Source organism: Acipenser ruthenus, chromosome 10, assembly GCF_902713425.1.
Source record: "Acipenser ruthenus chromosome 10, fAciRut3.2 maternal haplotype, whole genome shotgun sequence".
Taxonomy (NCBI): Eukaryota; Metazoa; Chordata; class Actinopteri; order Acipenseriformes; family Acipenseridae; genus Acipenser; species Acipenser ruthenus.
This window is the reverse complement of record NC_081198.1, coordinates 24,503,926-24,526,838: the sequence shown is the minus strand read 5'-3', so window position 1 is coordinate 24,526,838 and position 22,913 is coordinate 24,503,926. Positions and strand designations below refer to the sequence as shown.

Genomic DNA, 22,913 nt, shown 5'->3' with positions numbered 1-22,913 from the left:
ATTTACCTATTTTCCAGAACATTCCAGATAGATTCAGTGCTGAGTAAACTTGGAGTAACTTCTAGAATTTTCTAGAACTTTCCAGTAATATAAATAGTAGTATAAATACAGGGGCCTTAAGCCCACCAGTTCAGTTTAGTTCCAGCTGCCTAAGTGGATACATATCTGCATTTTTCTGAGATGGCATCAAGAGGCTGCAATGGTGGCATTCCTGATGGGTCTCCAAGGCGGTTTTACCAAGTTTCCCTGCTATCTTTGCCTTTGGGACAGCAGGGACACCAAGGCGCACTACCACAGGCGGGACTGGCCACAGCGGACCGAGTTCTCTGTGGGGAGGAACAACGTCAAGTGGGAGCCACTGGTGGACCCCGCAGAAGGTGCTGATGCCACCACTGCACATCAAATTGGGCCTTATGAAACAATTTGTCAGAGCTCTAGATAAGGAGTCGGCAGCCTTCAAGTACCTTCAAGACTTCTTCCCTAAGCTGTCTGAGGCAAAGGTCAAAGCCGGTGTCTTCGTCGGACCACAGATAAAGAAGATCCTGGAGTGCAATGAATTCCCCAAGAAGCTCACTAGTAAGGAGAAAGCAGCTTGGAACAGCTTTGTCGCAGTGGTTCAGGGCTTCCTGGGCAATCACAAGGCCGAAAACTATGTGGAGCTGGTTGAGACTCTGGTGAAGAACTACGGCACAATGGGCTGTAGGATGTCCCTCAAAGTCCATATTCTTGATGCTCATCTTGATAAATTCAAGGAGAACATGGGAGCGTACTCAGAGGAGCAAGGCGAGCGCTTCCACCAGGATATACTGGACTTTGAACACCGCTACCAAGGACAGTATAACGAGAACATGATGGGAGACTACATTTGGGGGCTGATTCGTGAAAGTGATTTACAGTATAATCGTAAATCTCGAAAAACTACTCACTTCTAAATCTTTTGTAGTCATTTTTGTATTACTTTAGTATAAATACATGTTAATTTGGATTCATATGTTGTTTTTTTCTGACTTTATGTGAAAGAAAAGACACAAATTCGCCCGTTTTCTCATTGGAAATAGGTCAATTTCAAAATATCACTGTCCTGGTCACAAAAGCATTTTGTGGGGAATAATAGCCATTTTCTATACTTTTGAGGCATAAGCAATTAGGAAATAACACTTACTACCCAGGAAGAAAAATTGTGTTACATAGTGTTGTTGAACTTCAGTTTCTTTTAGTATTTCTAAACTTACCACTATTGGCTATTTAACAGTTACGTATCACAATGTAATTTTGTATTTTATGAGCATAGTACCAACATCGGTCAGCTAGCTCCCAGTCCTTTTCTCTCACCACTGAGTCACAAGCATTGAGTCCACTGTTCCAGTCCAGAATACCAGAGGCATCAGCACATCCTGTTTAGAATGTGCAGGGTGACACTCATTGAAATTCAGACTAAGTGATTCAGCCCATTTTGGTAATGGACGCCCCAGTCAGCTAAAGATGGGGATGCCAATTTTTCATATATAAATTATCAAACAACCAAGCCAGGAAGGTCACCTTCCATTTTTTGGCAGTCTTAATTAGAGTTCCTTATAGAGCACAGCACTGCAGAACATTATTTAATTAGGAGATCCTTACAGTGCTGCATTAATACACATTGCAGAACATTTTTAATTAGGCGTTCCTAATAGAGATGCATTAATAAGCACTGCAGCACATTATTTAATTAGGAGTTCCTTATGGCACTGTATTAATACACATTGCAGAACGTTATTTAATTTGGCGTTCCTTAGAGAGATGCATTAATAAGCACTGCAGAACATTATTTAATTAGGAGTTCCTTATGGCACTGTATTAATACACATTGCAGAATGTTATTTAATTAGGAGTTCCTTATAGAGATGCATTAATAAGCACTGCAGAACGTTATTTAATTAGGCGTTCCTTAGAGAGATGCATTAATAAGCACTGCAGAACATTATTTAATTAGGAGTTCCTTATGGCACTGTATTAATACACATTGCAGAATGTTATTTAATTAGGAGTTCCTTATAGAGATGCATTAATAAGCACTGCAGAATGTTATTTAATTAGGCGTTCCTTAGAGAGATGCATTAATAAGCACTGCAGAACATTATTTAATTAGGAGTTCCTTATGGCACTGTATTAATACACATTGCAGAATGTTATTTAATTAGGAGTTCCTTATGGCACTGTATTAATACACATTGCAGAATGTTATTTAATTAGGAGTTCCTTATAGAGATGCATTAATAAGCACTGCAGAATGTTATTTAATTAGGCATTCCTTAGAGAGATGCATTAATAAGCACTGCAGAACTTATTTAATTAGGAGTTCCTTATGGCACTGTATTAATACACATTGCAGAACATTATTTAATTAGGAGTTCCTTATAGAGATGCATTAATAAGCACTGCAGAACATTATTTAATTAGGAGTTCCTTACAGAGATGCATTAATAAGCACTGCAGAACATTATTGTGCTGTAGCCAAGCAAGTTTTTTGAAACTGAAAGACAAACTGAAAATGGTAATGTGGCTTACCTTTCTTTTTATTACGGTGGCCCTGACCCTAAATTATATTCAAGACTGAGAATTCTCCTGGAATCAAGACCAGGGGCTCAATTTGTGGGCAAATTGTATGTAATACATTTACAATGGAGGGGCAATTTTACCGAGAAAAGTCAAGATTTCCTCAGTTTTCTTCAGCGCCCCAGGAAGCCGAGGTGTCCGATGAGGAGGGTCCCCCTGATGTTCAGGCAGCGTGCCTTGTGGAAGTCAGACAATGACTAATGCCCTGACGCTTCCCACTTTGTATAAAAGGTTGGAGGTCACACCCTGCCACTAGACCATATGATTAGGCACTAATAGGAGATAGAAAGTGAGAATAAAAAGACAGCACTTTGCTTTTTGTGGGCTAATCCCAGTGTGAGCGAGGTCAACTAATGACGCATCAGGTCATACCACCGAAGGAACCCCTCAGGGATTTACAAGTCCGAATGTGTGCATCTCTCTCGTGCTTCTCAATAGTGAGGTCAGAGCTCTGGCGCTAAGCCACAAGACACACTGGACACACAAATAGCTTTTAAACCCCCTAAGCAATCACATCATCAGGCTGCTTGGCGTTGTATATTAAATTAGGGAGAGGTTAAGTAGTACTAATAGACTCAATCATACCAACAGGATTTTTGGATTACAAGTGGCTTTGCTCCTTAAGTATACCTGTGTATCTGCCAATGGATATAACAAGTATTGTATTATATAGCACACTTAAAGCCTGTATAACAAAATGGTGAAATAGCTTCAGTAAGTCTATAGAGATAATCTGCCAGGTTAATGGAACAACACAGTACCTACACAGTGTAGATTTTATATAAGACCCAATAGAGGAACTGTTAACATACTCTAACAAATACTACTGTCCTGACTAATTGTATACTGCAGACCCTTTCTTGAAATATCTGCTTTAGACTCACATGTTGATTTATCTTGCCCTAAGAAGATCCCTCCTAGGTAATCATTTTAACTTGAAAACACTTTGCCACGAGGACACCAGGAATCTCCCGTACCAGCCCCACCCTATCGCTGCTCACACTCAATCACTGAGATTCACTGCAATCACCAGCGGGCAGCATGCCGGCTTCGGCTTCATATTTTTTTTTCATTTGTTAAAATTAATTTTAAAAAGCAATGCTTAGTATGTTGCACATATAGCCTCTAACAGACTGTAATAACATTGCTGTTTTATATGGAATGCTTTGTGAAAGATTTCAATCTTAAAATCTTAAGAAATTAAACAACAACAATACAGTTAAGCTTTGATTAAGAAGCAACACTTATATGAAACTAAGACCAATTCTCTTCTTTAATAATCTAATACCAACATATTTCTGGTAGTGCACAGTTACACATGTTAGATTGAATGCTTTGTGATAGGGAGCAGTGTGTGCACCACTATGAGTGTGTGTGTATCCTTTAAATCTCTCTTGGTTCTTAATCCTTCCCATCCTGGCTTGCGATTATTCTTTAACTTTAGCAATCACTCTGTGATGGTCTTTAGAGTAAGATATTACTTTCTGATCCTTCTGAACTCAAATCTTCAAAAAAGCCAGACGTGTTGTACAAAACAGGCACAAATGTTTTATTAGTTCATCTGGGATTGTAAAAAAAATTAAATATGAGAACCTTCTTAGAAACAGTAGAAATCATGATTATATATATATATATATATATCCCAACAGGTACATGACTATGACAACTAAAATCAAACATATATTTTTGATATGACCACGAAGCTTTTGAAGCACTTTACCCAACACAAATATCTGCGCTTTCCAGTAAATGTGACCACAGAGTTCATAATCAATGTTCTACCAGACCAGCGGCTATTCCAATTGCATTTGGAGCTGAGCTAATGAAAGAAACACATCTTACAGGAAGCAAGCCGATGAAATGCAGACATTTTTTAATGTAAAATATACTTCCCTTTGTAAGAACCATTTCCACTGCTCTACTTATCATTGTGTAGTTGAACTTCTCGCAACAATTCTATTGAGATAGCTTCTTCTTCATTTGGACAGTATAGCGTCTCATTTTAGAACAGTTTGACACTGTGCTGAACAATTAATCACAAACTTTGTATAGAGTTGTGGCAATGTGGCCACGCCCTTGTGCGTAGTTTGTGTTATATGTTGTATGTTGCGTGTGTAAATGTTGGTGTATAGTCATTGGTACACGGGATATAAATGGGTCTGTGTAACACGAGTGATTTAAAAATGTAGATTTGTATTTAGGCACGAGGATGGCACAAATCACTTCACGTACTGGTTAAAATGTAATGTGTGGTCACGGGAGTACACTTAATTAATTCACGTGCTGGGATTCAAGTGAATAATTAATTAGTAATTGAATCCCAGCACAACAGTATAAATAGATGCACATTTCTTTCACTCAGGGTTGGGTGCTCGGTGAGTGGAGAACGGGTGTGGAGAGGAGTTAAACGAAAAGAGTAAGAAAATAGTGTTTTCACTCACCGTGTTTGTTCGTTTGTCTGTGCATCCACCGTTTGTTAATGTTAGTGCGTTTTGTTTGTCTATTTATTTTGGCATAGAGTGCCGTGTCCTGTTTTTGTGTTCGCTTATTTTGTTTATTAAATGCTGAGCACAACCAAGTGCTCAGCTTCACCAACCTCACTGTGTCTGTCTGTTTCTTCCTTGTCTGACGTGTCACCACTCAGCCAGCCTTGTGACAAGAGTATTTGCTTTGCATACTACATTGGGATAAAACTTTGAGAAATAAGGAAGGGCCCTAATGACAAAACATGAAGGACTGTTTTAAAAGAACATTTTGTTACGGGGCACTCCTGCAGTGATCCTGTCTGTCTGTCTGTCTGTCTGTCTGTCTGTCTGTCACACTCTACGTGGTGAACACGGTAAATGGCTTCATTTTGCAGCCATCTTCAGTGTAATCATACACTCCTATCCTCTGGAGACATTTCAGACTGCACTTGACCATAATCTGATAAACTTTTGATTGGATACAGATATTTTTAAGCTTCCAGGTACTGTTTGGCTATCACACTGTCGTGGCTCTCAGTATGTACACCTGCTGAAGAATGAGAAACAAACACATATGAAGGGCTCAAGAGATTTTGTTTTACTTGTCTAGTGTAAAATGAACTGGTGTTTTCCTCCTTTAAAAAACACATTGCTCCTAAATCAAGTCGATAACTGCTTCAACGAATGCCTTCATCAGTGTGACATGTACTACAGTGTAGTCACTTTAAAGCTCTTGATCATTTAACCACGTTGTATAAAATCCCCAGTTTAGTTTAGGCTGTTCACAATGACCTCCGTGTTCACTTAAAGTCACACTTCACTTACATTCTCTCCATGATTCTCACTGCTCACAATCACAGCGTAGCTCCAAACTACAACTCTGCACAAAAAAATACTGTGTTGGGCCCTTTCCAATTCACATCTCAACAACTGAAACCTGTCCATTCTCAGTACTGCCGAGAGCTTGCTGCCCTGCTTGTCTGAGCAGTGCGCACCTTGCTCAGTATCACGTCTTGTTTAAGAGACTTAGAGGTTTCTTAAAACACGGTTTAATCAAAGGGGATGCTTTTAAGTACTTGTTCCTTAAAAAACAGCTGTTACATTTTTTTAAAGAGTTATTTTGACTGCTTTTTATGGAAATAAACAAAACATTCTTAACAAGAAATATCTGAATTGTCATGGGGTTTACTCAGTTTGTAACATTAATAGGCATCATGTGCATTTCCCTGGATATTAAACCTGGTCTTATCCCTAGCTCTGGCTGTCCTTTTACCAATGACTATGCTTCCATTACTATTAACCTGTGGTCAGGCTGTTACTGCATTGATCAGTGTCCTGTCTCCCTCCTACCCTTCCTCTCGAAAACCCTCGAGCGGACTGTACACCGCCAGCTCTCAGCTTTCCTGTCCAACCACTGTCTGCTCGACCCTCTCCAATGTGGCTTCTGCTCTGCTTACTCCACTGAAACCGCCCTCCTGTCTGTCACCAACTCACTAAACTCTGCCCGAGCTGCCTCTCTCTCCTCTGTTCTAATTCTCCTCGACGTCTCTGCTGCCTTTGACACTGTCGATCACTCTATTCTACCATCCTCTCTCGCTGACCCGGGATTCTCTGGCAATGCTCTGGCCTGGTTCTCCTCCAACCTCTCCAACCGCACTTACCAGGTAACCTGGCGTGAAGCAACCTCCACACCTCGCCCTCTCTCAACAGGAGTCCCCCAAGGGTCAGTCTTGGGTCCTCTCCTGTTCTCTCTACACCCGCTCCCTGGGCCCCCTCATCGCATCCTATGGTTTCTCATACCATTTCTATGCTGATGATGCTCAGATTTTCCTCTCCTTCCCCACCTCTGACTCCACCATCCCCTCCAGTATCTCTACCTGTCTGTCTGCTATCTCCTCCTGGATGCACTCGCATCACCTCAAACTCAACCTCTCTAAATTTGACCTCCTTTTCTTTCCCTCCTCCTCCTCCCCCTCCTCTGATCTCTCTATCTCTGTTCCTCTGGAATCTACCACACTCTCTCCCTCTTCCTCCGCTAAGAACCTCGGAGTCACCCTGGACCCCTGCCTCTCTTATTCCCAGCACATCTCCACTCTGGCACGCACTTGCCGATTCTTCCTGAGCAACATCCGAAGAATCCGACCCTTCCTCACCAACTACTCCACCCAGCTCCTGGTCCAGGCCTTGGTACTCTCCCGCCTAGACTACTGCAACTCCCTCCTGGCTGGCCTCCCTGTATCCGCCAACCGTCTGCTCCAGCTCATCCAGAACTCCGCTGCTCGCCTGGTGTTCTCTCTGCCTCGCTTTTCCCAGGCAAATCCAGTACTCTGCTCGCTCCACTGGCTCCCGATCACCGCTCGCATCCAGTTCAAGACTCTTGTACTAGCCTACAGATGCCTTGACCAGACTGCACCCAGCTACCTCCAGACCCTCATCTCTCCCTACACCCCCAATCGACCTCTCCGCTCCGCCTGCACTAGAAGACTGGCTCTACCTCCTTTACGCTCCCCTGCCTCCAGAGCCCGCTCCTTCTCCACCCTAGCTCCGCAGTGGTGGAATGACTTTCCTACAGATGTCAGGACTGCCCAGTCCCTGACTACATTCCGGGGCATCCTCAAGACTCACCTCTTCAGAAAGCACCTGTAGAACTTCTCTGTTTTTCCCCTTGGGACACTTATCACCCTTCCTTAAATGCGCTTTACTTGCTCTTATCTGCCCTCTATTTTACTACATTTAATCCTGTACTTTAGAGTACTGTAATCTGCCAAGTGTTATTTAATCTGTAGTATTTTGTATTTAATTATATCCTGATGTAACTATCACTGACACTGTTATCTGCTGTATTATTGAATCGTATTTTGTCAGACTTCTACTTGCTTGAACCAAAGTCATTGTATTTATCTTGCTCTTAATTGTATTATTACTTGTACTGTGATTCTTGAAATATATTTGTTTACGACTGTAAGTCGCCGTGGATAAGGGCGTCTGCTAAGAAATAAATAATAATAATAATAATAATAATAATAATAATAATAATAATAATAATAATAATAATAATAATAACCAGTGAATCTGTTCTCTCTCAGAAACCTCCCCTTGTTCCTACTGGTATCTGTGATGCTCTGTTGATTACACCATGTTGTACCAGGAATAAATGGAAACCGAGGGCATTTCTCATGCCTGCACCGACTCCAAGCCTTACTTTAATATTTATCTCAAGAGTTGACAATCGGTGTAGCAATTAAAGAAATCAATAGGACTTGAGAAGGCTTTTACCACAGTAATAGCTATCTCTGAATAATAAATAGCCCATGCAACAAGAAGACAAAAATGACAAAAAGATTTAAGCGGCTCACAAGCCCTGGATACTTTCGACTATTTCCACAACTCAGGCTCATACATGTTCTCATAATTAGGCATCTGCAGTCTTCAGAATAAACTATGTACAGGTTTTTATTTTTAAAGCAATGATTACACAGGCTACTTCTTATTAAAACTGTCATCATTATCACTGTCCCCTGAATCTAAATATATATTGTTCTGCTTTATCAAAGGTTATTCATAACTATTAAACATGTAAGTTATAGTTAGAATTACTAAATGAAACTTAATAAGCTCAATGACAAACACTTCCATCAGAAGTCTTTCTCAATGTCACTGAAGACTTCTAGTCGAAACGATTGGAGACACTGAGAAAGACTTCTAGTCGAAACGACTGGAGACACTAAGAAAGACTTCTAGTCGAAACGATTGGAGACACAGTTTCTGAACCACAGGTCTAGCTATCGGGCCATGTGTCAAATGGCACAAAAAGTGTTCAACACAAAAGAGGGTCAGTGACAGTACTTCTGGTGCTAATAACAGGTAAGAACATGGATTTTAAATCGTTGTTAGCATTGCTTTGAAGGAGGGACCGGTGACAATCATGTTAATGCTAATGTACGGTCAGAACATGGATTTTAAACCTCTGTAAGCACTCCTTTGAAACAGAGTTAAAAGGGCGTTGGTATTTAGACATGCAGCGGGTAAGATCCTAATGAGGCTATTAAAAGCCATTGACTGATCTTTCAGAAAATAATGAAATGACTTATGATTGTGAATCCTGTGCAACAGCAATAACTGATTTGTACTGTGCTAATCACCATAGCATGTCACCTCTTGTGTCACATGAAATAAACCCCAGTCAATAGGGTAAGTAATATCATCGCATTCAGGCTTTGATCACATTACGACACACACAGAAATACTGGATCGGTTGTGCAGAATTGCTGTCAAAGTGGAAAATGAAAATCCCTATGCTTCCCTGTAGACCTGGGAATGCCTTACCCAGCGCTAACAACATTACCTCACCACTTCTTTAAAGCTCTTCACTTTTTTAGGTATACGCTTTCTATGGAGAGAAACAGACATCTATACAGCCAACTATTTAATTCAATATAATTTGCTCACAAAAAGGGGCAAATTCTATAAAGAATACAAGCTGCAGCGCTGCATATAAATACTGAGAGCCGATTTACTCCACTATGTCATTGCTTCTGTGCACTCCACATTATTAAAAAGCAGAATCTAGGAAACTAACTCATGCAGACATACACTTTGGCTACTGCCTTCATCATGATTAAAACTGTAAGTAGTGTTATTGATGTATCAATTTGGTAGGGTTGTCACTCTATAAGAACCTGATTTCAACTTCACTTCTTGTAAGTTTTAGCTTATTTTTTTAAGTTATAGGCCTTGTTGATGGTTTAGTTTGATTGCATTTTTTTAAAGGAAGACTTTCCTTTCTGCTTGGAAACAGACATGCTCAGGTGCTGCTTGCAGCAACAGCAGGTTATAAATTAACTTTTTTCACATATTGTAAGGGCCTTTAAATTCTGAGCATCTTATTTTTTAATAAATAAGTAACAAAAGATTAATGAATCTAATAAACAGAAATTAAAACAACATGTTAGCTACTGTAGTATGTCATAATTAACCCAGGATTCCTAGTGGATTGTTTACAATGTTAAGACAGTAAAAGTGTTCTGGGCAGTGTCCCATTGGTTTCTTGTTACATCAGAGAATGATCTTTGCCACTCGCAGTGGCCAACTTCAATGGTCAGGGTGCCAAGGAAATCTGCCAGAATTAAAGATGGCCGCCATCCCAGGTTATTAGCGAATCTTAACAGTAAGCAGCACAGGCAATCTAAACTTCACAATGTGGACAGAGTACCTTTCCAAGACTTTTTCTTGTTGCTAATCTCACAGCCAATAAATACAAGGGTCTTTGTTCCAAAATACAGTAATGACATCCAAAACAACTTAAAAATAAATACATAAACAAAACTCCTAAAAGAAACACACATCTAGAGCTTTCATTAATTGGATGAAAAATGAACAATTACTTCTAAGCTGTGTTTCTATTTTTCATTTTACAACTAACTGAAACTAAATTAAATTCAGTACCATCAGCCAATCAGCTTTCAGCTCTAGTGGGCTTTGATCACAGTAGATGTCCCCTGGAACGTCACTGCCGGCTTTTTCGTTTGGACTTCCTGTAATGAAAGCTCAGTGCACATCTATTGGACAGCAAAACAAAGACACAATTCGTCCAAATGTATTTTATTATTCATCAAAACCAGCCAACCTGTACCCACAACTGTTGAATCAGACAATCACAGCCTGCCAGCTCGACTGGAGCTGAGCATCTTTTAACAACAGCAAACAAGAGTTTTATAGATTTTAGAAGCAATGCTCTTGTATTCCTGTTTTTTACTGTCAACACCTTAATTAAAAAGCATATAGATGTGTTAAACAAAAGTGTGACCACAATATCTAGCCCTGATTATACTGCAAATACACAACTGCAGTGAGATAATGCTCTACCTTAAACCAGGTAACATTCAGTAGTCTAAGATTAGTGCTAATCACAATCTTGAAACCAGATATAAAAGACTTAAGATGGTAACAACCTAAGAACTAAATCTAAATATGGGGAACTAAATCTTTAAAAAACATTTTTCAATGAACTGCGTCCTAGATGTTCGGCTGCAGGACACATCTTTACGAATAGCAAGTCCAGGGTAAAGACAGTGACCTTTCATATAAAGGACTATGGTTCAACCTTGATTTGAATTTGGCTATAGCCTTCAAAGTAAGTGGTATGGATTGTATCTTGTGAGGGGCCATGCAAACTCTCTGAGGCATACGCAAGCCAAGCAGATAAGAATTTCAAGCACGAAGGGTCGATACTCTGTAATGGATTTTTACACTCAAGATGGACAACCAGGTCTATCAATGTGTCAAAGATATTTTTAATGCGGCCAGTTGCCTAAAATATATGTTTTTCACGTCAATCACAGAAGGCTCAAGTTCACCGGATGGAAGTGAGTGATGTCAAAGACCAGAGAAATCTCACTTTAAATTATTTGTATGGAAAAGTGGGTTTAGCCAGGCAGAAAGACTTTTCACAGGGCCAATGAAAACTCCTTTCTATTCTAATTCTATAGATATACAGTATACATGTACACACTGCCTGTCCACCTCATTAGGACCTATACTTAATATGGGGTTGGACCACCGTTTGCCCTGATCACAGCCTTCACGATATGGCTCAACAAGGGGCTGGAAGGTGTCTCCAGGGATGTTTATCTACTCATTATTTCACACGCATGGTGCAGAGAACTTCGCAGAGGATTGTGATGATGAATGCTTCATTCAAATTCATCCCAAACATGCATGATTAAGGTTTGGGGAATGTGGTGGCCATAGAAGATGCCTTAAGTCTCTGTCATGCTCCACAAACCATTCAATCCTGACTGAGCTCACTCTGCATACAGTCCTGTGCCTCGCACAAGCAGAGATCTGACTGAACACACTCTGCATACAGTCCTGTGCCTCGCACAAGCAGAGATTGGCTGATTGTTTGTGCTTTATTGTGGACTAATAATTAGTGGTGTGACTCAAGCTGAATTTGAACCCAGACCTCCAAAGGAAAAAGACTCGTGAATTGTACTGCCATGGGTTGTACATCTGAAAATGACATACCCCTGAACATCACACTATACAAATTCATACCATTAGCTCCTCCCTAATTAGAGAAGGCTATACATGGCTAACAATGCAATGTGTGCCTGTGCCTGGTCTATAAAAGCACACAAATGAATTACATTTTTACCTGTAAAAAACAAATTTGCAATAAATAATCTCACTGCTTCAGCAAATACAACATAATCATTTAAAAGACTCTTGTAATCGTACAAAGAAACAGAATAGCCTTTGTTTACTTACAAAGAACGGCTTCCAAACTTGTCATAAACCCTTACATAGATTATCCTTTTAAATCTGTAGGCCAATGAACAAATATGTCTAATATCTTGTACTTAAAGATTACTGAAAAGCTGCAGAGTCCCCCCCTCCATTGAATGGAGTTTATGTTTCATTTTGTTCACGTCGCCTTCCTCTAAACACTCTACTTGCTACAGATGTGTAACATTCAAACAACCATCAAGTGTTTTGCTCGACTTCAGACATACAGTAAATGACACTGCAAATGAGGCGTCAGGCACTTTGACTGAAAATATGCTGCTCAAAGAAGAGCTAAATACAATGAGCTCAGATTCTGGTTGAACTATGTTACACTTAAATATGCTTAGCCAACATTTTCTTTTATAGAATATAATCACGGTGAAATATTTCATAAATAAATACGTTTCTTCAGTTTGCTAAATAAACAAATAATGAGAAAAATATTTTGATATGTTCAGTACCTGGCTGACAAAATATGTAAACGTTGTTTAATACTTATGAATTCTACGCATTATCACCTGTCAACCCAATGCATTCTAGTACGTTTTACCTGTCAACCCAATGCATTCTGGTATGTTTTACCTGTCTCAGGTACCATTCTTGCCTTTAAGAGAAGCAGAACTACGCTTACCAGAATGCATTGGGTTGTGAGTTGAAAAGCCTGAACTATCCCAAACTGTCCTGCTGAACACAAAGACATCTGGTCACCTTATCTCTATAAGTTCAGCAGGTACACCAGAGTGTAACCACTAACCTGTCCCCCCACTTGAAACTTCAGAGTTTTAAAAAGTCACCAGGATGTAGGACCAGAAGCGAAAATGATATACAAAGTGAATAACAACAAGAAGAGAAATACATTACTTATGATACTTCACGCCCATAACAAGTTGTTCAAGCTTTTGGGTTAATATTGACAGCCACTATCACAAAACTAAATATTTGGTGGGGTAAAATGAAAAATACAAGTCTGTCTGATAGTAAATTCATTATATTAGGGTCATGAAAATATATTCAAATAATTAAATCAAGGATAAATGAAGGGGTCCATATTGGCTAAAACCATGTGTGTGCGTGAATCTGTGTGTATAAATTCGTCCATACAGCACACACTGTTTATATTTGCCCGTTCACTCCAATTTAATTGCTGACTTTGTCCCGTCTCTTCCTGACAATCTGTCTTATGTTATTATACGTTATCTTCTCTGGACAGTTACCAGGCCGCCCTCAACGCTAACAAATCTCCTGTTTACTTTAAACACCCCTGGAGTTTACAGTTTAACAAAGACAGCCAGCACTCTAGCGCAGCTGGACCAAGCAAGGAAGTGCACGGTACCCCAGCACATCCGCCTGGGCTGCCTTCAACACAAGACAGAGAAACACAAAAATACTAGATTACATTCCTGCTGCAGGCACTTTCCAAAAGAAACTCCAGCGAAGAAGACGACACATACACATTGTGTCTGCTTGGTGCTGTTGATAAGCTAAGAAACAGACACAATACTCCACGCCGGTTGTACATTTAACAATTAATTATCATTTTGCTTCCATAATCTACTGGCTGTTTGCCTGTGGTCGGTCTGTCAGCCTTCAGCCAAGCCACTGAGGTTCGCTGTGGACTGTCTGGTTCACTCCTCTGCATGCTGTGACCACCAGTATATCACTGAGTCTTCACAAACGAGTCAGTAATAAAGAGGCTGTCAGCCCGAGGATCTCTGTTTACTTCATTAGGTCCAATGTTATATTGGTTGGGTTTTTTTTTTTTTTTTTTACCCCTTGCAGAAAACTTTGCACTTGTGTGAACAGCACCGGTATTGACAAAAGAAATCCGGATTTTGATCCAGAAAATTCCTGCACTCGGGTTAGGATGGTCAAAGCAGGCGTCTTACTGGATTGCAGAGACTTGATGCAGCTTAAAGAGTGAGTAGTGGGGTTCCGAAAAAGACAGAGTTACATGTCCCCACGTGTTGCTACAACTGTTTAAATAACGTGTCTGTCATTTTTCTTTTCATTGTTAACATCCTGACAATTTTTTACCCTTATAACTTTAAAGTCTGTTTCAAAGCCCTTTTCAAAATGTCAGCTCTAGTGCACTGATAGTGTAAGGATTATTGCCCACATTGACAAATGGGTAACACAGCAAAAACAATCTATGATGTGGTATGGAACAAATCACACAGTGTCACCCATGCATTGCCCCGAATCTGTGATTTATTACCTATTTAAGAATGATTTAAAAGCTGCTGTGCCCCTCAATCATGCCCTGTGTTTCACTGAAATAGAATTCCTTCGTGTCAGTTTACTACATTCTTACACGGCTCTCTGTGCACTTTACCAGAGCAGGCCTTTTGTTTATATTCCCAAAAAGTGATTTGCATGGTCCCAAACGTCTTGCTGTTAGTGCTATACTTCATATGAACTACCTTAATCCAACTGAAATGCATTGACCTGAACTGTGAAGTGTTACTTGACTGTAAATGTAGAAACTGCAGAGCGACGGATAAGGGGTCAGTGTGAGACGGATATAAATCGCAATGCGCTTAGGGCACTTATCCTAGCAGCTAGATAAACGTTCTCCTGTTTAGCGTGGGAGATGCTTTGAGTAAAATTACAAATCCCACATAGTATTTCCTGGTGTAAAGGTCTTTTTCCATTGCTTCTCCAGCTCCAGGCAGAGAAAGCTCTGTGGTTTAAAAGAGAATGTGTGATGCAAATCAGTCCAAACTCTAAAGAATTGCTGCTTTGTTTTTTTCAAGCATACCTTTTTTAAAAGTTAAAATAATCTTGTTGCAAAAAGTATTACCTTGCTTTAATGCAGGATACTAGCATTACTATTATGGGTGTAACAATGCAGTAATGTCACAATACGATACCATACGTATCATGATACATGTGATGTCACTGATGGGCTACATGCATGATGCATAATAGGATCTATAATCAGTGTTTATATCTTAGTTTCCATGGAAAACAACACTGTACATTTTCAAAACAAGAAATATTATGAGAAGAACAAGGCCAAAGCACTGGTCAATGCACATCTGCAGGGGTCAATCATGAAAAAGAAAATAATGCACCTACTAACCTTGCCTGAACCAGACACATAACAGATAAAAAAGGACAATAAGGAGCTATATCCACAACAGTCTCTTACAACACTCAACTGTGTTCTCTAATTGGGCATCATAATCACAGCACACTTTTTCAATAGTAGATAACAGCCTTTCTTGAAATCCGGGTTCTGATGAGAACTGACCGATTATTCCTCTGTTTTTTATGATAGATTATAGTCACTTGGTCTTTAAAGAGTAAGTAGCAGTAAGAACACAGTGTCATATTCAGTAGTCTTTTCCATATACAATTCAAAATGCTTTAAGTTTCTTATGATGGTTACAAATATTTCCGATAAGTTTAAACAATTAAAATGTTAGCGAGTTAAATGGAAAGTAGAACCCTAATATTAATTTGTTAATCTACTGACTAATTAAATATTGAATGAAAGTAAAATCTCAAAGTTTTATTTATTTATTTATTTATTTATTTTTTTATTTATTTGTATCTCATAAGCACAGGTGTGCTAAAAATATAAATACGACTGTTCTATCATCATTGTGCATGAGCCAAAAGCTGTAACACTTTGCTGTTTGTTTCAGCATCAAGCCTCCTTATAATGGACCTAAGAGTCCTGCAACATGCAGAGTCCTGCCCTTCTGATTAGAAAGAAGTGAACACTATTCCCAGGGCATCTACTGGGCTGCATAGCATTTGTCTAATTACATTTAAACAAAGGCTCTTTTTTAAAGAAAGCCCCATTGCATCGTCCTCTCCACCCCTTCACATATAGCAGTCTTTAATGAGGGGCCACGTTAAATCTGTCTTTGGTTTCACCGTAGAAGAGTCTGCCTTGTTCAGACAGTATACGCTTGTCAGTAGAAATAAAAAGCTTTATTAACGCTATGGAATGTAGGATGCTTTGATTGGGGGCTAATCAAGAATAGGACGCGAGGACGCAGCCGGCTGAAGCAATGTTTAGGAAAGTCTATCATTCAGAACTCACAAAGGCAGCTTGTGGAAGACACACAGAAATAATATCAAGTTTCTTTATGGGAAGGCTCAGACAAATTAGTGCAAGCTAAGAAAAAAAGCCAAACGAGCAACTCACTGCTCCCTCACTGTCAGAGCAGTCGATAATTTAAAACCTTGTGTTGCTTTTAATTAACTGTTTGAATGCTCTGGTACAACTTTCCAACACTTGAACAGCATGTTTTATTTACTGGTTTTCATGGGATGTAATGCTAACTTAGTGGTCATGTTTTATACTTAACCTAAAGGGTAAAGGTTTATAAAATGGCAGTGACACAAATTACATACTGTTGTTTTACCTTCAAGGAGGTTATTGGAAACTTGTCAGTTGCTTCATTCTGTTTTTTCCATATGTATCGAACCCTATGTAGGCTCTTAAAGGTAAAACGACTTTCACTGGTGGGCAAAATTCCCATCTTATAGACCACTGTCCTTTCAGCACAATAACCACCACAGATAGTCTTGAAGGCTGGATTAGAAAAGTTAAGAAGCTGCACTGTATTCAAAAGTTTACAGCGATTAACCAGGGACCAGGTTATACTATATACATTGAACTTCCTTTATTTAAACACACTTTATTATACTTTAGCAAGGAGCTCTACTGTAGCAGGCCCTTCTTTCAGACACATTGAAAAGCTATGCTTTTAGAGGAATGATTTTGTTTTTAATTCTGCTTAATGCTGTTCTATTTGGGGGCAACTTTAAAACAAAATGTTAATTCCAGTTCATTTTTAGTTGTATTCTCTGGGATGTGTGACAGTGATCATGTGATTTGTCTGATCAGATGTTGTGATTATGATTAATAAAAAGGCCTTCTGTGCATCCTGACCATCTCATACTCAATATGTGCGCAGCATCTGTTGATGTTTAATGTCACCCACCAGACGCGAGGGTTTAGAGCAGATCTCTCCGCTTGTGTGCCAGCCTCTAAGGAGCCCACCCTAGACACCAGTTGGTATTATTTTGGAAGGTTCTGCAAAGCTTGTTGCAACATAATATTGTTTAATAAGAGGTAAGATACTTCAGCTCAAACAAAACAGAAAAACATATTTATCCCTATATCCAGGGGTGCTATTCACAAAACTTTAAGGACTGGTCTAAGAATGTTTTTAAGGACTATTTAGTGTTTTTACAGTTGATCTAGCATTAAAAATCTTTTGAGAGTTTTTCATTCAAATGACTGAATGGCCTGGCTGCAAATTGTTCTAAATGAAGCCAGGTTGTTAAGCAGATGTGAAGCAATAGCTGAGGAAAGTAATTCTCTGAATTCAGCTGTTTAATGAAGGTTTACACATACTGTGTTTCCATGCATTGTGCTTGTTATATAAACAGAATAGTCCATGGAATACTTGCAAGGAAGGGAGTAAACAATGATAACTACAGAGCTCCAGGAATGCTTCTAGGAACATTGTGTCAGTTTAAACTAAACAACTCTCTGAAAGAGGGAGAACAGTCCAATATCACATGGATTACAAACAATTAACATCAAAATGTTGTATTGTGTCTTGTCAATATAGTTTTGCTGTAGTTTGATCAATCAGAGATGTTGTTATTATTATTTGTTTATTTAGCAGACGTCTTTATCCAAGGTGACTCACAGGGACTTGGGTGTGTTAACTATGCATCAGCTGCAGAGTCACTTAAAACAACGTTTCACCCGAAAGACGGAGCACGAGGAGGTTAAGTGACTTGCTCAGGGTCACACAGTGAGTCAGTGAGTGAGCCGGGATTTGAACCGGGGACCTCCTGGTTATAAGCCCTTTTCTTTAACCACTGGACCACACAGTGAAGACTGTTTAATGCACTGATAGCTAGAACTGATACAAATGCTCCAACATTACACCAACCTTGAAATACATTCAGGAGGACTTACAGTGAACGTCCCTGACACTTTATTTGATGCAATAATTGGCATCTAAAGTAATGAACACATTCTACAACATGTGTTCCTACTTTGTTTTGTACAGTAATATGGGTATAGGGCTTCCTAACATATTTATCCAATATAAATGATATTTTGGTTTGATTGAATATTTGAAGTGATATATACCAGTAATGACATTTATGCACAAGTCACAATTAAAAAATGCTCTAACCGCTACTAATTCAGTGTGTTGCAACAGCTTGATGTGGTAGTGGATGATAGATACAAGTAGAGTCTGCGTCGAGAGAACAATGTCTCAGCAAATCTGCAGGAAGTGGGAACATACACAGGGATATCCTGCTGGAGACTGCCGGAGACTCAAACAGCATTCTGAAACCACTGGGCCCGCCCCTCACTGCGACGGCAAATTAAATCTCCACAGGAAACAAACAGCCATGCTTGAGGGGTCCGGGCCAAACAGCAAAGTGCTAGCTGAGAACCCACAAGCAATGCTTTGTGAACCCGAAATCTGAGATTTCTCTGGGCCTGTTGTGTCCTTAAATGAACATAGACTTACTTTAGAACAGAGGGTATGAATGGGCTACATAGCCATGTTCTTCATGCTGAATCATTGGGATCCATTAAGACCGGAATTTTGAGACCAATCAGCTACCAGGAGCAAGCATTGCTGGACCGTATTGTCATTGTTCTTCTGTTTCTTACATTGCACACTTAGGACTGTTTAAAGCATCCCTTAAAGCCAGAGCGAAAGTTTTAAAATCAGTTCCTCCAACATGGAGGCTCTAAAGTGAGATGTTTCAAATTGGATCACAGCATGATGAGGGGAGCAGTGAAAGGGTGTGGTGATTAAGCACAACATAAAGGATTTCAAAGCATACGTTATTACACCGTTAGATGTGTGTGTATTTAAAGTTTGTATAATATATGGAAACATTGAGCGCATATAATTTTTCCGTAATAGTCAGAGACTAACAATGCAAACTATACTTACTAAACTGGTTAATTTGTTATACTATTCACAACACTTTAAAGACTGTTTGTTTGAGATTCAAAAACATTATTTTAGGTTAACAATACTTTAAAAATTGAGAAGAAATGAATAAACCCTCTCTAAAGCAACTGAAAAAGGTTCCTTAAAACAAAACATTCCTTAAAACATGCTTACATTTTTGTAAATAAGGCAATTTGTGACCTGTTGATTCTAGCCTTGTTTATAGGTCCTACATGCTCAGTAACGCAGTGTATGTATGTGGAATTCCACTGCAGTACATGATGTAGCTCACAGCCACCGTTACTAGGGTACATAACTGCCGTAACTCCACCCCCACCCCCTCCCCCCCCAGCTGCATTCCTCAAGTGCTCAGGATATATTAAGACTGAGTGGGCTTGTGAAGCAGTGTGGTTGGATTCCAGTTTGCTTACAAAACCTGTACACAAGTCAACTAGAGTCAATATTGTTTATCTCCAGAACGTCACTGTGTCAGTGTTTTATTGATTACATTTTAAAAGATATGTATAAAACCACCTAGAGGCCAGAAAATGGAGAAATAAACATAATATGAATCATCGGGGGGAGGTAACACATATTTATAAGAAGCACTGGAAATGATCAACTAGAAGTGAAATGCACATTTATTTATGGATGCGTTGGAAAGCTTGAAACCTTTTCATAATAAAACAAGAGTTTCAATTCTCTTGAGATTGCAATTCAACTAATTCAGTAACATTACCACTCATTAATAGGCTAATTAGTTCCAGTCTAATGAAAAAGAAATAAAAGTGCCCAGAGACAAACATAGCAAGCGATTAGCAAGCGATTTAAAAGGGTCCGTAGTCCTGCACGGTGCAAAATGGATGACAAATTCTCAGAGCCAAGGCAACAAAAAGTATTAGCCACGGAAGTTAGCTGGGAAAGGTCCAAAAGACTACAGTACATCTGCTTGGCAGGGGCTCAGCAAGAGATAGACTTACTCCTTTACTGTGGCAAAGCTTTCCCAGGCTATATAGGACATAAAAACAGCTTGCAAGGGCTAAGCACGTCTGCTAGCATACATGTTAATCCTCTGCTCCCCGGCACACTCGAGGTCATGTACCGTCACGTAGCGCACAGCCCTGGGTGACCTGTCTCAACATTCCTTCTGCGTAAACACGCTCAGGCTTTTGGGAGAAGGTGTTGAAAGTTTTTTTAGTCAGGTGCTGAAAGTGACACTTTGCTGAATAATACTAAAAACAATGATAAAGGCCCAGGGAACCTGACGTTCTCTTTGGTGCTGTGTGAACACCATTTCATTTATCGCTGGGATTATCAGCTATGGGGCAGTAATAAGTGGAGCGGTACAGAGCTTATGAGAACATTGCCTCTTTGGGTTCTCAGATGAAGGAATGCACCGCCATGGTAATGTCTAACTTTTTACAATTTAAGACCATCTAAAAGTTAAATACTACCATTAACTGAAGGGAATAATTTAACTGCTGTCCTTAAAAGTGTAGTCTTTATGGCAGCTCATGCTAAATGCCCCGGCCCGGCTTAGAAAAGGGACTGTTGAGGGGCAATTCCTCTGGGGTACATACCAAGGACCCAACTCTGCTGTATCAAACAAGTTGACGGGTTAAAGGACTCGGTTTGAAGAACATGCTTTTCTCTGTGCTGAATGCCTGAAACAAATAGCCTTAAAGCATTAGAGTAGGGGTGTCAAACTGAGTTCCTGGAGGGCCGCAGTGTCTTCTGGCTTTCGTTCCACCTGAGCCCTCAATTACTTAATAGGTTTAATTATTTGATTAACTGGAAACATTTAACACTTCTCTTCAGGTCTCAAAATGTTTCCTAGGTAGTGTACCTTGAATCAAGTTCATTTTTAAAGAAATCAACTGTAAAAGACCTTGAAAAATATGAAATATGTCAAATTGAACAAATAATGAGATCAATTATGTTAATTGAGAGCTTAAATTGGAATGAAAACCAGAAGACCCTGCGGCCCTCGAGGACTGGAGTTTGACACCCCTGGATTAGAGACTACAATCTAGTTATAAAAGCTCTGACCTGAAAACCATCCCTCTTAAAATAGTGCTGTCCTGTTTTCTTACTGAATTAAAGTGTTCTAACTGTGGTCGTGATTGAATAAAAAAACAACACGAGGATTTCTGATGCCACTACAGGACTGTGTTGGATAAATGTGGATAAATCACAATAGTTTGTTTTGTTGTTTTGTCTCATATTGCTAGAATAAACCTTTAGTTAGTTACGATTGCTAAAAAGACAGTAAACCTTCAACAGTCAACATAGTTTGATCTTGAATGCTCAATAAGAGGTAGGATGGAGAGAGAACGGTTAAACCTGTACCTGTTTCATACATCATTTGCCATGTTTCCTGCTCTTTGTTGTTCATGCCTTCAGAAGGTAAAAAGTCTTCCGGAATCTCACAATAAGCTGAAAAGGGAACGGAATGGTAAATATATCCAACAGGAGATGGAGCTTGTATCTACTGTATTACAGAATACTGTACATGGGAGACATGTGAGGACCAGCGTATTTGCACAAAACGATGGAACTGTTCTTCTAAGGTTTAACAAAGCATAGTGAAAGCACCGGTAAGCATAGGTAAGAATTGTAAACCACAGAGAGGTATGATAAAGAATAAGAGAAACACTGCAATTCATGGTCAATTAGGATCAATTCCTAGTATAACTGGAAAACTGCAAAATTACTGGGCACATTTACTGTGCTAAAGTTCTATAAGGATAATAATAAGGAATTTAGGCCTAATGTGTAGCAGACCTGTGAAAAGAAACACAAATGAGTTACCCCCCCCCCCCCCCCCACCCCCCCCTTTATTGTTGTATTACAGAAAGCATCAATTATGCATCATGGATTAGAGCACAGCAGAAACGTAAACATGTTGGAAATGCACAGTGTTATCAGCCGTCCCAAGCAACCCCCTGCTCAAATGGTCTTTCTATTCCCCGGTACACAGTCCGCTTTCCAGATGGGCTGTGTGCTTTATGCCCTTGCCAGCGACAGCTTGTGCAGTGTTTGTTGAAAACAAAGATGACGGATTATATATCATGTGCAATGTTGGGACAGAGAGGGGAAGATAAGTCTGTGTTTCCAGAGTAAATAACGCTGGAGAGACTTTTTATGATTTCCACAGAAAAAGTCCTGGACATTTTTTGTTTTCACAGGGAGCCTGTGACTTAACCAGTGAATGAGAAGACCCTGTGCTTTCACTGGAAGAAAGGGCCTCTTTGGATGTCACTAAGGGGCCTGTTCTGACCCACCAGCCCTGATGGGATCATCCTATTGTTCCGTGGGTACCTCCTAATCCATATCCCCCTGCATTCGCCAGCTAGAAAAGTATACCACTGTATTTAATTACTGAGCAAGGAGATAAAGACACCCAAGAATTGAATCCTAGCAGTGGCTGCAAAACTTGCATATTTTATTTGGAGTTGAAAAAACAGAAGAGCGTTCTGAAATGTTAAAGGGTGGTAATTCCGTAGTAACTCAAGGAGCTTTCTGTGCCATTTGTTTTAAATGGTAGTATAAAGTTAACAATTTTGGTTTCATTTGACGAGCGGTTCCCTAAAGATCTTAGTTAATCCAA

The 22,913-nt window shown here is 39.6% G+C and overlaps 1 protein-coding gene across 6 annotated transcripts in view; it reads right to left on the bottom strand.

The window, feature by feature from the left end:
* nfia (nuclear factor I/A) overlaps positions 1-22,913 on the bottom strand; it is a 425,669-nt gene that overhangs the window by 179,895 nt on the left and 222,861 nt on the right. For 2 of the 6 annotated variants that reach the window (XM_034011610.3, XM_034011657.3), the window contains exon 3: positions 21,653-21,739. The exons of the other annotated variants lie outside the window; for them this stretch is intronic. In XM_034011610.3, the coding sequence (XP_033867501.1) occupies positions 21,653-21,739 (87 nt within the window). The remainder of the gene's footprint in view (positions 1-21,652; positions 21,740-22,913) is intronic. 6 annotated transcript variants of the gene reach the window in all.